The sequence below is a fragment of the Pelmatolapia mariae genome, linkage group LG17 (assembly GCF_036321145.2).
Source record: "Pelmatolapia mariae isolate MD_Pm_ZW linkage group LG17, Pm_UMD_F_2, whole genome shotgun sequence".
Classification (NCBI taxonomy): Eukaryota; Metazoa; Chordata; class Actinopteri; order Cichliformes; family Cichlidae; genus Pelmatolapia; species Pelmatolapia mariae.
This window is the reverse complement of record NC_086242.1, coordinates 12,693,233-12,706,982: the sequence shown is the minus strand read 5'-3', so window position 1 is coordinate 12,706,982 and position 13,750 is coordinate 12,693,233. Positions and strand designations below refer to the sequence as shown.

General features: G+C 40.1%; 1 protein-coding gene across 1 annotated transcript; it reads left to right on the top strand.

The window, feature by feature from the left end:
* Nucleotides 1-55: 55 nt before the first annotated feature.
* Nucleotides 56-13,689, top strand: prmt8b (protein arginine methyltransferase 8b). Its single transcript, XM_063501255.1, has 10 exons — nt 56-794; nt 1,423-1,647; nt 2,805-2,960; nt 3,594-3,657; nt 4,771-4,913; nt 5,259-5,346; nt 7,549-7,664; nt 9,226-9,376; nt 12,168-12,289; nt 12,914-13,689. The coding sequence occupies exons 1-10, from the start codon at nt 726-728 to the stop codon at nt 12,995-12,997; spliced, it is 1,218 nt and encodes a 405-aa protein (XP_063357325.1). The 5' UTR covers nt 56-725; the 3' UTR covers nt 12,998-13,689.
* Nucleotides 13,690-13,750: the final 61 nt, after the last annotated feature.

The window sequence follows — 13,750 nt, the reverse complement described above, 5'->3', positions numbered from 1 at the left end:
TTTGTCACCACTCATTTCATGTCGTCAGCGGGGTCCCAGTTTAACGGGCAGGCGGGTGCACACTAAGCAGTTTGAACTCCCCTTTTTTAAACTTTCTCGTCGGAGAAAGCCTTCGGCGTTACAACTAAAAGGGCTTTAACACAAAAAGATGCGACTTTTGGTGTCGGAGTCCCTGTGATGAGAGCTGTTTCCAAGAGATGAAGTGGCTGATGAGAAGCATTTTTGTGGAACTGCCTTTGCAATACGCGACTGAATGTCTTTCTTGGTGGTGGTGCGGCTACACTTCGCGTCTTCTCTGATAGCCTGCTTTTACCGGAGATGTAAAAATGAGCGAGCGGGTTACGCTGAAGCGGCGCACGAGGGTTTTAACGGAAGGACCGACTAGTGCTGGTATCAAACCTACAACCTTCTACTCGCAACACCATCTCTCCAGCCAATAGACTGCTCTGCCTCCCTGAGTCCTCCCACTAAAAACAACCTGTATCGCATTTATAGTATGGATATCCGAACGTTTCACCTCGCTCAAATTCATATTCACAACTTTCCACCGGGAGTGGGTTTAGCCTAATTTGTAAGAAATTGTGATACATTCTTAGAATGACCCTCACTTTTCCGTGTGTTCCAGTCATATTCTGTGGCTCTCTGTTATTTTTCCCACGTTTCTATTAGGATTTCAGAGCCCCCGAACACTTAAAAGAGTTGTAGCCTAAATCTCGTCAGCTCTCATGGGACTGAGGCATTCGTCGCGTTGTTTGCTGCTACGGCGGAAGATGGCGGAGGCGGACAGCTCAGAGGTAGGGACCTTGTGGTGTCCTGCACCGTATTTAGCGGGACCGGTGAACTCTCCGTCTGGTATTTTTTGATCGTGTCAACACATTTGGTGTAGATATTATGCATATCTCTGTATTTTTCAGCGATAATTATGAAGACGAGTTTAAGAATAGATTTTGCACTGATGGCTTGTAAGCTAAGTAAAGTGCATTTCCCAGTGTCCTGCAGATGTTAGGACAGCTCTAGACTCAAAAGACGCATGCAATTGCAGTTAAAATAGACGATGCATATGGAATATTTGCATTTTGATTAAGTGGTTCATTACTGATGCACGGACATGGGCTGCTAAACGTGATAATGTCCGCTGTCCTTGGTGCTGAAGCGGAACGTGCATCTCTTGCCGGCTCCTCCATGAGTGCACTGTGTATCACCGCTGTATCATATGTGTTATGGAAATGGCTTTACAATACAATTTAAAAAAAACATTTCAGAGTTTATTCTTGGTTTGAATTTAATGATCTCTCTAGAAGACCATTATTAACCTGTAACCTATGTATTCCCATAATTTCGTTTTAAACCATTAACTTGACTGTGATGTCTAAATGATGCTACAAACTCTCCCTTTTTTCTTTTCTTGTATGTCCTTAACAGAGGCAGCAGCCTGTAATGTCCCCCATTTCTCAGTCTGCTCAGCCCTCCCCACTGCCTAAACCAGTGCCTACTACCCACCATGTGCCCTGCGTCCCCCATACGCCTCATGTAGCAGCACTGGCCACCTGTCCTGGTCGAGGCAAGATTGCCAAGTTCATCAGCCCCGAGGAAATGACATCACGGGACTACTACTTTGACTCTTATGCTCACTTTGGCATCCATGAGGTATGCAGACAGGGCTGGAAAAACAGCAGCTTGGTATGATTAGAATTTAAAGAAAAAAAGGCACCCCCTTGACTCTTTCTACCTTTGCCAAGGAATTTCAACCATGCTTGGCTGGCTTTACACTAGTAGGATATGTCAAAAAATAACCTAAACTGATTTAACACTATAATATACAAGGACAATTGGACTTTTATTTTGATTTTGATGCATATTCTTATGCTGTATTTTCAATAACTATGAACCTTGTGCATACAGAAATCAAACCTTCAGTTCAGTAGATCCACTTAAGGTAACAGATGCCAAGGGAAAGCCTAACGAACGACTAAACGCAACAAAATGGAGACAAATAAAAACAGAACTCTCAGAATCTGTCCTTAAAAGGAGTTTGAGATTTAAACAAAAGCATCTGCAACATATTTGAAATTATTAAATTTATCGAATAATAAACTCCCAGCATGAACCAAACTTTAAGTATTAAAAGTGATTTCATGAGGGGAATTTAAGAGTAGCTGACAACTGACAAAAAACAAGGCTTTTCTATTACCAAGTACCACTAAAAAACATTATAAGCATGGTAAAAATCCATATTCAGCACTCCAGTAGTAAAAAGTGTTTGTCTTTTAAAACTATCTGAAGTAAAGTGCCAAGGCCACAGCCCAACTAATGACCTTGGTATGTGTAAAAGAGATGGTGGAAAAGTTTAGGGACATATAGACCTCTTAAACAGTGTCTGCATTTAGCATATAGGTCAGCTTTTTGTCTGCTTGCAGTCAACCAGTGTGTCCTGATTAAAGCAGTGCAAAGTGAAAAAGATGGAAAGTGGGATATGTGAATGGGCTCAGGGAGATGTCCCCAAAGGCTTTGTGTTGTACTCCTGTCTATTTCAAGAAGCTCTGCCACTGTCACTAAAGCTTTTGGCCTAAATACTGCCTTTTCCATATCATTACTCATGGAAAAAAAATCAATGTATTCTCAAAACTGCCCACACTTGCCACAATGTAGATCCATTATGTAACATAATGTGTAATATGTATTCCTTTGAGGATTTTTATGAATCACACCGTTCTTTGGTAGTTGAGTTTTTGGTCCTTTGTATGCGTGCCGGTACTGGAAAAATCATCAGGTAACATGGACTCTTACTCTTATTTTCACTGCAGGAGATGCTGAAAGATGAGGTGCGGACACTGACCTACAGGAATGCCATGTACCACAACAAGCACGTGTTCAAAGATAAAATAGTCCTGGATGTCGGTAGCGGCACTGGAATCCTCTCAATGTTTGCTGCCAACGCCGGTGCCAAACATGTGTACGGGGTGAGACAAATAGATGAACTGTCTGACCACAAACAAATGCTTCACTGCAATCAAACATTCACTGCTGTTGTTTAAATCTTTATGAGAGAAATAGTTGCAGTCTACACATATTTGACTTCTGACTCCTCCATATCAAATACATTTATTTTAAAAAAGTATCCTGGCTTTTTTAAAATGTATCTTAAGAGCTTGTCGGGCAAACTCTGTTAGACAGAGGCAATAAGAGACATCTGGCTCCCCTTAGAGAACAGCTATAAGTGACAGGTTGGTGTTGTAACCCACAGTTATGTATGATTTATAGGCTGTAGTACACCCATGAATAGGAAAGTTTAATCATGAGTTTTCATTTGGCACCAGATCTGAGATGACTTATCTGGAAGAACAGCAGCTGCATCCATAGACACTGTTATTTGCACTTGAAGATGCAAAAAGCCCCTTAGTGTTTTTAGATGGATTTGATTAATTTTTTGTGTGTGTTTACTCACACTAAAACCCATGAAATATTTTCTAATTATTGATAAATTGATCAAAAAAGTGTTTGTTTTTTTTTGTTTTTTTTATTTAAAGATAGACCGATAACTCCATGTCTCAACCTTTTAACTGGAAGTTTTTTTTTTTTCTGTGATCCTGCAGATTGAATGCTCAAGTATATCTGAATATTCAGAGAAGATTATCAAGTCGAATCACTTGCACAATGGTAAGAAGAAGTATTGTTTCTCATTACTGCCATAATCCCATATCCACATATCTGAAGACAGAACGATGCAAATATATCTGGTTGAGAAGTAGCGTGTAAAATCTGTATATTTCCATCATTACCGTCACACTTGACAATATTAGTCACAGTCCTGATGGTTAAATGGCAGCTCGCCTCTGATGTCAAATAACACTAATCTTTGCCATCAATCAGAATCCCCTCAGTGGGTCTTATTACCATTGTAAAATGCCACCCTGAACTTCACAGAGGGAGGATGGGAAACAGATGCTTGGTTTTATAACCTACATATCTGACATTAGACTGGTTTTAATTTAATCTTTTATATTTACATTTCAGGTACTTGGCTTTTGATCCCCTAAACATAGACTAGTTGATTCCCAAAAGGCTAGTGGTAAAGTTATGTCTGGACCTCCGTTTATGCATTAATAACTACAGTATAAATATTCCAAAAGTAGATGTAGAACTGACTATCAGTCATTAGAAAAAGGTAATTTAACCTCCAGTTGTGTTATTAGGGGCAGAGTATTGAATCGCTGAATTTTCCTGTAATTTCTGAATATTTGATAAATGAAATTTTGTGACAAGCTCAATTTACAAAACCTTGGCATAAATTCAGTAACTGCCCCTTTATGCTACTTTAGAAGGAAAGCATCTGTGCACTGCATTCATTAATATTGTGGAACACAGATGGCTTAAATTCACTGAATGAATGAAAACCTGCCCTGAGAAAATGTATACATTTTTTAAAATTGTTTTTCCTTATATTTAGTAATGAAATTAATTATATACTGTACATCATAGGTCAATTGGTAATGCCAAACTCCCTGCCGTGTAACACCTCTTTAAATTGGTGTCTTCTTCCTCTGGAGGTCAAAGATGTCAGAATGGGGAAATGAGACAAATAAAATGCATGCACCAAAAAAAAAAAAAAAAACAGGCACCAGATGACAACATTAATTAAGTTGTACTAATTTACAGCAATCCCAAGGCATACAAACATTGTCATTTGAGAATAAAGTCATTTGCTCTAATCTGATGAAGAAGCTGTGAAGTAATTTACTGCCTGCTGTTTTGTGGCTATGCACACTGCAGTCATTACCATCTTCAAGGGCAAGGTGGAGGAGGTGGAGCTGCCTGTGGAGAAGGTGGACATTATAATCTCAGAGTGGATGGGCTACTGTCTTTTCTACGAGTCCATGCTCAACACGGTCATCTTTGCCAGGGACAAATGGCTGGTAAGATGGTGCTGCAGGAGGTTTGGGGAGTTAAGCAGGGCTTTATGTGCGTGTGTGTCTGTGAGTGGCTGGCTGGACAAATAAGGCTATTTGACACATAAATACAGCACACAGCGATGAAGTGGAGGATTTACTGTACCCTCGCTTGCATGTGTCTGCTCGCCAGATGCTGAGGTCATACATGAATGATCAGGTTGCTAACCTCAATGGCTGTCAGCAGGCTTTGAACTCAGCACATGTGATCTTTTATTACATGCCAGGTGTGTGAACAGTATGAGTGATTGATGGCCTTTGTGTGTGTGTGTTCACTGGATACCTGACTTTTTTTTTTCTTCTTGTATTCAGAAACCTGGAGGCCTGATGTTCCCTGACAGAGCAGCACTCTACGTGGTAGCCATTGAAGACAGGCAGTACAAGGACTTTAAGATACATTGTGAGTAGTTACGGTACATTTGTTGCAGTTTCATTTAAATTCTTTTGGTCTTCCTCTCAGCTGTGTTTAACTAGTGCCCACTGTTGCCTCACAGCTTGATGGTTCCTGTGGATGAGTAGTAGATAAAGTGCATAGAATATGAATATGAATGTTTGTTTAAATTTGGTTTGTATTCCGAACTGATTTAAGTAGTCAGTAAAACCAGATTACAAAAAGTCCAAAAGTTACATTTCAGACTCTACAGGTGTGAGTTGGCATGTTAATGTTTGTGGCAGTACAAGTAGAAAAAGACTGAACAAGTGTTTACTTTGCTGGGAGAAAGCCTCTGTGAGGGTGAAAAGTAGCAGCCTAGGTTTGGGTCAGACCCGAGGCCCTTTCTTTTCCCACTTCATGCCTTTCTGTCTACTTTATATATGGTCTGATAAGGAGTCATGCAGCAAGACAATGATCCCAAGCAAAGCATCAAAGGTACAACAGAATGGCTAAAAATGGAAAACAAAACAATACTGCTGTTGCAATGCCCCAGTTAAAGCACAAACCTGAGTCTGATTGAAATGCTGCGTTGAGGCCTTAAGAGTTGTGGATAAACAAATTCCCACAGACCTCAAGGAACTGAAGCAACACTGTAAATAAGAGTGGGCCAGAATTCCTCTACAACAATGTGAGAGACTGATAAAGTCATGTAGAGATTGCTGTTAAAGGTGGTTTTACAAGCTGCTAAAGTGCATAGTCCTGTGAAAGGTTTCTTTTTTTTTTTTTTTTACATGACTGCAAATGAAAGTCAGTTTCTTTGACCAGCTTTAGACTTCATCATTTGCTAAATTAAAATACTGGGTTCCACTCTCCTCACTAGTAGAGCAACTTGTTTATAATGTAATAATAGTAATGTATACTTTATTGATCCCCATGGGGAAATTCCTCTCTGCATTTATCCCATTCACTCATTGAAGCAGTGGGCAGCCATTGGGCACCCAGGGAGCAGTGTGCAGGGACGGTACCTTGCTCAGGGGGACCTCAGGGTAGCCGTTCAGTGGATTCGAACCCCCAACCTTCTGATCATGGGGCCACCACTCTACCTACTGAGCTATTCCTGCCTGCCTCATATGCTTCAGATGTTTTCAGTGCATAGTCCTGTGAAAGAGCTTGCTACTTCTAAGACTGAACCAAAACAGTGAAGCTGTAGGTTATAAAACCAAACAGTACTTTATGTGACAATGACAAGTGATAGATTGTTCTTAAATGCTGATTAGTGACTGCAAGGGGGAAAAAAAACAAAACATGCCACAGTAAAAAGCAGTACCTTCTGCAAAAGTGGCTAAAATGTACAGGGTATTTATAGCGTTATAGCCATAAAGACCATAAGATTAAAAATTGGGTGAATGCAAATAATTTTTAATTTGAGTGGAAGTAGTTTAATCTAGCATTGAAACCTGTTGTGCAGCAAGAGGTTCAAAAGCATTTAAACCAGTGTGTTACTTTTTATCCTGAACTGCTTTCTCTGCTCCAAACTCACGGCATGTGTTCAAATAGCTAACACAGCTGGAGGGCTGAGCTTAACCTTGTGATCCAGTATTAAAGGTGCCATTCAAACCTGTACGTACATCGGCTTTGAATCTGGGTCAATAACGCCTACTGAGTTCCCTTTCACTGCACAGGTGGCCTCCTGTGCTTTATTACATCTAAACATACATAAAGGTACGTTCTTTCACATAAATCCCAAAAGAACTCACTTTACCCCAAACCCTCACACTCTTATTTTTAGTTTTTTTTGCGTTGGTGGCACACTCACCATCTCATGATACAGACTTAGTGTTTGGCCTCCTGACAAAGCAAGGTGGAGTGAAGGGAATGGGGGAGGGAATGTGTTTTTTGGTGTGTTTTCAGCCCAAATTATAATAAAACAAGGATGCCAGACATTCTGGAGGAGGTAGAGGAGGAGGCCAGAGTATATTTTCGGGACGGCTTGTCTTTCTCCACATACGGCCTGGATAGACAGAAAGACAGCGGGACTGTTCTTCCTGGCAGAGTTAAGCGCTCTGTTTTATTTTCTCTGCTACCTTTTTTGTGCTGACAGCTTAGCAGGAACAGGGAGAACAGAGCTTTGCTTGTGCCTGAAAACTGAAGGAGAAAAAAAATCCAGAAAACACATATTGTGTGCATGGTCATTCACATGGGTATCTGGTTTGTTTTTTGTATGTACAGGGTGGGAAAACGTATATGGGTTCGACATGAGTTGCATTCGCAATGTGGCCATCAAAGAGCCTCTGGTAGATGTGGTAGATCCCAAGCAAGTGGTGACGAACGCCTGCCTTCTGAAGGTTAGTCTGCATTTGCACCAGTTTGTGAACGCATTTTGTCTACAGTATGATTTCATACCTGTTTGTGGCACATATCCAAACACTTTCCCCCCCCTCTATCTCCTGGGTACATGAATTCCCAGAAAAAGTCAGACAGCTGTGATACTCTGTCACTGTGAACATTCCCCATCTATTGAGTCTATTTTCTAGTACATAATAGAGATTTCTGGCCGGCTGTAATAGGCTGCAGCTCTGTTTTCATGCTTGAAGATACAACAGAAGCTTGTCTTTCATCTCTCAAATGAACAGAGGATGAGAGCATTCACAGAGGTGATAGCCTTTTTGTTTGTCCCCTCTACCTTTACCTTTTCTCTATTTCACTGTCCCTTTTCTCTCCATATATCATGTTTCTTTCTATTCCGAGTATTTTATGTCTTCATTGCCCCTTTTTTCATTATCTCTTTCTCACATCATTTTATAGTCTCATTTCTCACTTTCACTTTTCTAATCACTCCACCGTTCCTTTCATCTTGTGTCCCATTCTCTGATTTTAAACAATGTCAGGCCTCAGTAGTCTGAGTGAATAGGGAGGTCTCACTCAGTCTCTCCCTCTGTGCGATGGTGAAATGTCACACAAGAGCAGGCATTGAGTCACCAGTGGGAATGAAATGGGCTCTCCATCAGTGTGATAAGCGATGGTCTTGCTTTTGTGTTCAGAAAAGGTGATTCATGTGTTAGGATGGAGGGGCTTAGCCACTGACATGCCTGTCTGAAATTTTATTCTCACTGCAGGTATCTTTTTTACATGTATGTATTCAGGGCATCTTCACCCCAACCCACCCCTGCCAGCCACTTCACCGCGTCTTAATTCAAACTGCCAGTCATTCCTCGCATGCTAAAATTACAAAGTCGCTCCCAGGGTTTTTTTTCCTCCTACAATTTGCTGTATACGATACTGGCCTGGTATCATTGGAAAGGACAGAGGTGTTAAATCACAATCTGTCATGGTGACGCCACATGGCTGAGTGCTCCAAAGCCCAGTAGGCTGGGCAAGATGAACAGGTTGCAGTTTAAAATAAAAATCCCCCTCCATCCTCCTAAATACAGCATCATCTACATGCAAAGCAGAGATGCACCTGCTCCTCCTCTATTTTGAAACCAGTATGATGCCTAGCAGGTGACAAAGTACTTAGATCTGTGGCTACCTCAGTAAGGCAGAGTTTGATATAAAACACACACACACACACACACACACACATGCACAAAACCTCCCTCCCTTGTAGACATGAGGGAGGACACCCACACAGCATGTGTAGTGCGAGCAGGCTTCATTTGCCAGCCGTGATTCAACCTGTGGGCTTTCTCACACACACATATTCTTGCACATGCACAGTAATCATGGTGAATAATCAAGAAGCATTGACATACATGTGCCGCATGTGTATGTGAGAGATCGCAAATGGTGGTGGCAAGTTGCAAGCCTGTGATTGTACAGTGGCTCTATTCTGAAATAGCATGGTTAGATTTCAAGCTCATTTGCCCTGACATGTATAACAGCAGCTACTGGCAATTTTATTTTCAGGAAGTGGACATCTACACTGTGAAGCCAGAGGACCTGTCCTTCACCTCAGCCTTCTGTCTGCAGATTCAGCGCAATGATTACGTCCATGCTCTGGTCACCTATTTTACCATTGAGTTCACCAAATGTCACAAGAAGACTGGTTTCTCCACTGGTGAGGCTAAACAGGAGCCTTTTTTTATTTTAAAGACTTTTGAGATTTAAACCTCTGGGTCAATCAGATAGGAAAAAAATTGTGTCATATATTTTGGTACAATGTGTGTAAAAGTCTTGATCAACCCTTGTTTGGTTTTTTTTTTTTTTTAAATATTTTCATTCTAAGTAACCAGACTTGAAAATTTTAAACTGGTTTAACTGGTCGTTCTCCCAGCTTTCTGATAATCTTCCAGGGTTTTTCTTTAGATATTGGCTGCTTTTTCACTTATTTTAAGGAAGAGGAATATTTCTTATTTGGTAAGCCACTTAACACTGACCTATGAATCATTCAAGCGTTAAAAAAAGGCACCTAGTTCAAGGGATGAATCAGTTTTATTTCCACACATAACAGATAACGTAGCAAAAAACGAATTGTAGTTTTATCTTTTGGAACTCTGCGACTAGCAATCCATTGCAAAAATACATAATTTGTTCCAATTCTTTAGCTGAATCTATCAAAAATTCCAAAGACACCACAGTTTAACAGCCCTAAAATACTATTTCTGGACCAACAAGGTGATTCCTAAGATCTATTGTTAAAAACCTTGACATTTCTGAGCATGCTGGGTAGTCTAATTAACAAAATTGAGGACACTGAACGGGTGGAGGACAAAAGAAATGACAAAATTATCTACAGCAGATGAACAGTGTCTGAAATGCATGTCTTTTAAAAAATAAAAAAAACTCCAGGAAAGATGCATCTGGCACTTTGGCTGATCCATCTACGGCTCAGTAAAGTCTCATGAGAAAGGAAGGGTGCCTGTAAAGAAGCCATTTTTAAAGCAGGAAAACAGGGATGAAAGGCTGAGGTATGCCAAATTACACGAGAACTGGACAGAAAATAAGTGGCAGCAGGTGTTATGGAGTGATCAATCCAAAACTTAAATTTTGGATTTGTTTAAATCATCAATATGCACCAAGGTGTTTAGGAAAGAGTCACTACAGCCATCTGTAAAACACAGAGGCTCTCTCATGGTTTGGAGATGAATTTGTTGTGGAGTTGGAGGTGTGTTGGGGATCTTGTCAAAACTGATTCAATAACAAACACAGAAAAGTGCAGTTAGGTTTGTGCCACCATGCAATATAATGTGGAAAGAGATTGGTAACAGTTTGATTCATCAGCATTGCAATGATCCCAAACACAGAAAAACACACATGGAACTATCAGTCATGAATCGAACTATCAATCAGGGGTTGGCCAAAGCCTGAATCTCAGTTTTTTTTGAAGCAGTGCTGGATCATCCCAACAAGGAAAAGATCAAAAGACAGCCAACATCCATAGAAGAATTCTGAATGTCCTTCAAGAAGCCTGGAGAACTATTCCTGAATAAAACTCAAAGAAATGACAAGAAAGCTTGTCTAAGAGAGTTCAGGCTGTGTTGCAGAATAAAGGTGGTCATACCAAATATTGACTTACAAGCTCATTAGAGCTGTAAACTCTATTTTGTCCTATATACTCTATTTCCATTTACATTTGCACGTTTCAACAAACTGCTGCACCTATTTCCCATCATTGAAGGAAAATATACAGAAATGACGGGGTGATTCAAGCCATTTCCACAGTACTGTACTATACATTTTTGATATTACTTTCTCCATATGGTGCTTATATAGTGAGGTTGTGTTATGCTGCATAGCAGACAAGGACAATTACTTCCCAGGATTGTCTATCAGGACTCTATTGCAATGTACCCAATGCGATGCAACAGAAAGGCTTATGAAAAGAGTGGGCAACTCCTGTAGTTCACTTTCAATGATAAAACAATTCTATGGAACTTTAAATGTCTACACTCACAAAAAGTTCGGATGTATTAATCTTTTCTGAAACTTATGCCTTAAAACACACATTCTCCAAATCCATTCGTTATTTAACTGAAACACCAATGAGTGACATTTCTTTTTCACTTGTGATCAGTTTTATTTGTCACAGCAAGTGTGTCTCAGAACTGAACTGAGGTGTTCAGCGATTCACAGATTTCAAAACCTGAAAGAATAAAACTACATGTCCTTCAGGGTTAATATGAGAGGTGAGCGAGAAATATTATTTCTCCTAGATTATTCAGTTATTTTACACCACAAAAGTTTATAAAATGTATAAAACTGTAGCCAAGGATACATGAAGATTTGCTTGCACCGTTAAGCAGATTCACATTCTGGTTCGCCCCGCAGCCACTTGAGTAGTTTGAGCAGTGAATCAGTGGATATTAAATGGATGGCGCTCCATTTCTGCACCTTAGCTCTTGGCTACACTCTGCTGGTGTTACGTGACCAGTGTTTGAACCAGCAGAATCACCGAGCACACGTCATCATGCTGTTGAGGACACCTATTATAGTGAAAGCTGTTATGCAAGCTTATGTTAATACATTCACGCATCCGGTGCTTACATAATATCGCGTAGAGGAGGTTCTATTTTTTGGCTGTCTGTTGGCCCTGAGGCTGAGCATCACCGAAGGAGATCTCTTCTATCTGCCCCTGTATTTTTCCCATTGGATGAGAGAATTTCAGGCACTTTGCTGTTATATTTCTTCTATGCTAACATGCCGAAGGCAGTCTAGTGCCTGTCAAGACTATTCTGTAAATCTTTTTATTTCCCCTTACTACTTTCCTCCTTGCCTGTTCTTACTGCTTCACCACCATTCCTCTTTAACCTAATTTCAAATTCTCTCCTCCTCTCTCTTTATCATCTCCACCATCTTTCATTTTCACTTCCCTGCCTTTTCCCTTGCACTCCATCACATCCTATCTTTAGCTCCAGATGCCCCAAGCACACACTGGAAGCAGACTGTGTTTTATTTAGAGGACTACCTAACTGTCAAGAAGGGAGAGGAGATCTTTGGCAGTCTTGCTGTCAGGCCCAACGAGAAGAATGTGGTAAGAATGAAAATTTTCAAGATATGAGAGGTGATTTTCTAGACTTAAAAAGGGAATATTGAATCCTTTACCTAAATTAGAACAGCAGCAACATACTTAGAAATATAATAAAGATATGGCTACAAATAGTGGAAAAAGTCCTCTTTTTACTATAGATACACCTTCAATTAGTAAAAAATGCCATATTTTTAACATCCTGTTTTACTGTAGACTGCCTCCAATAGCGCATATTTGCTTAGCAAGCAAAAAGTAGCTGGTTTAATTCCAGCCTGAGCCACAAAATCCCCTTTGGGGCTGCGTCAGGAAGAGCTACCCACTACGGTGACCCCTTGTGGCAAGGGAGCTGCTGAAAAGTAGCTGCTTCTTCTGTATCCTGACCACACACCATTAAATAACAGAAAATATTCAAATAATGGTATGTGTCCTATTTTCCCTGTAGTTATTGTTAATAATAGAAAATGTCCTGTTTATTTGCTGTGTGCATGCTATTAATTAACAGAGAATCGCTTTTCTTTTTAATTAAGGAAATATTTCTTACAGTGCTGCTTGTCCTTCGCCTTTTTGGTTGTGTGTAATTCTTTGTAACTGATTACTTCTATTCGCTTTTGGTAATGTTTGTTGCAGCGTGACCTGGAGTTCACCCTTGAGCTAGATTTTAAAGGGCAACTATGCGAGGCCGCCATTTCCCACGACTACAAAATGCGTTAGGAACAACAGACCAAGCCGTGCCGCAGACCTAGCCTCAGCCCCTCTGGTCAGCGAGGGGGAGGGCACAGGCTCTCCAACAAGCATTCCAGTTTGCCAGGGAGGGCATCTGGGCGCATCTGATTGGATGCCATCAAGTCAGCATCTAGGTGATGTCATCACAATAGGCACGCATCTATCAGCAATAGTGCCATCATGTGTACCAACTTGATTGACTCGGGCACCTCATTGAATGTATCATCCTACTTGATTTTTTTTTTTGGTCTGTTTCTGAGAATTATTTTGATTGATGTATGAAATGAAAATCATTTATTTATTATTATTACAATGAATGGAAAACGATTAACTTGTGTGATGTTAAGAGGATTATAGCACAGTCATTAACTGTTTTACCTTTAGTAACATTTATTACATATTGTATAATTGTATAGAGAGTACAGTAATTCATTGTTTTTTTTGTTTTTTTAGCAAGTATCTGCATGTGAATCCTTTTTCATTTTTTAATTTCAGAAAGATGTGAAATGGAATTTATTTCTTTAATTACTGAGAACTTTGGTGCCAGAAAAAAGAGAACAATGCCTCAGAACAGTAACAAACATGATGCAATTATGCCATGTACCACTTTGTTTAGAGATCGGATGAACAAAGAATATGGAAAAAAAAAAAGAATGTGGTGATGAATAAAATGTCAAAGAATCAAATAATTTATCCCGCTTTCATTTCAAACTTGAAGCAAAGATTCAGTTATGAAAAGGC

Bases quoted from the DNA above. Each gene is read 5' to 3' on its own strand.
- prmt8b (XM_063501255.1), top strand. From the start codon at position 726: ATGGGACTGAGGCATTCGTCGCGTTGTTTGCTGCTACGGCGGAAGATG. The intron at 1,648-2,804 runs GTATGCAGACAG...TTTTCACTGCAG, and splicing joins CTCACTTTGGCATCCATGAG to GAGATGCTGAAAGATGAGGT. The intron at 7,665-9,225 runs GTTAGTCTGCAT...TTTTATTTTCAG, and splicing joins CGAACGCCTGCCTTCTGAAG to GAAGTGGACATCTACACTGT.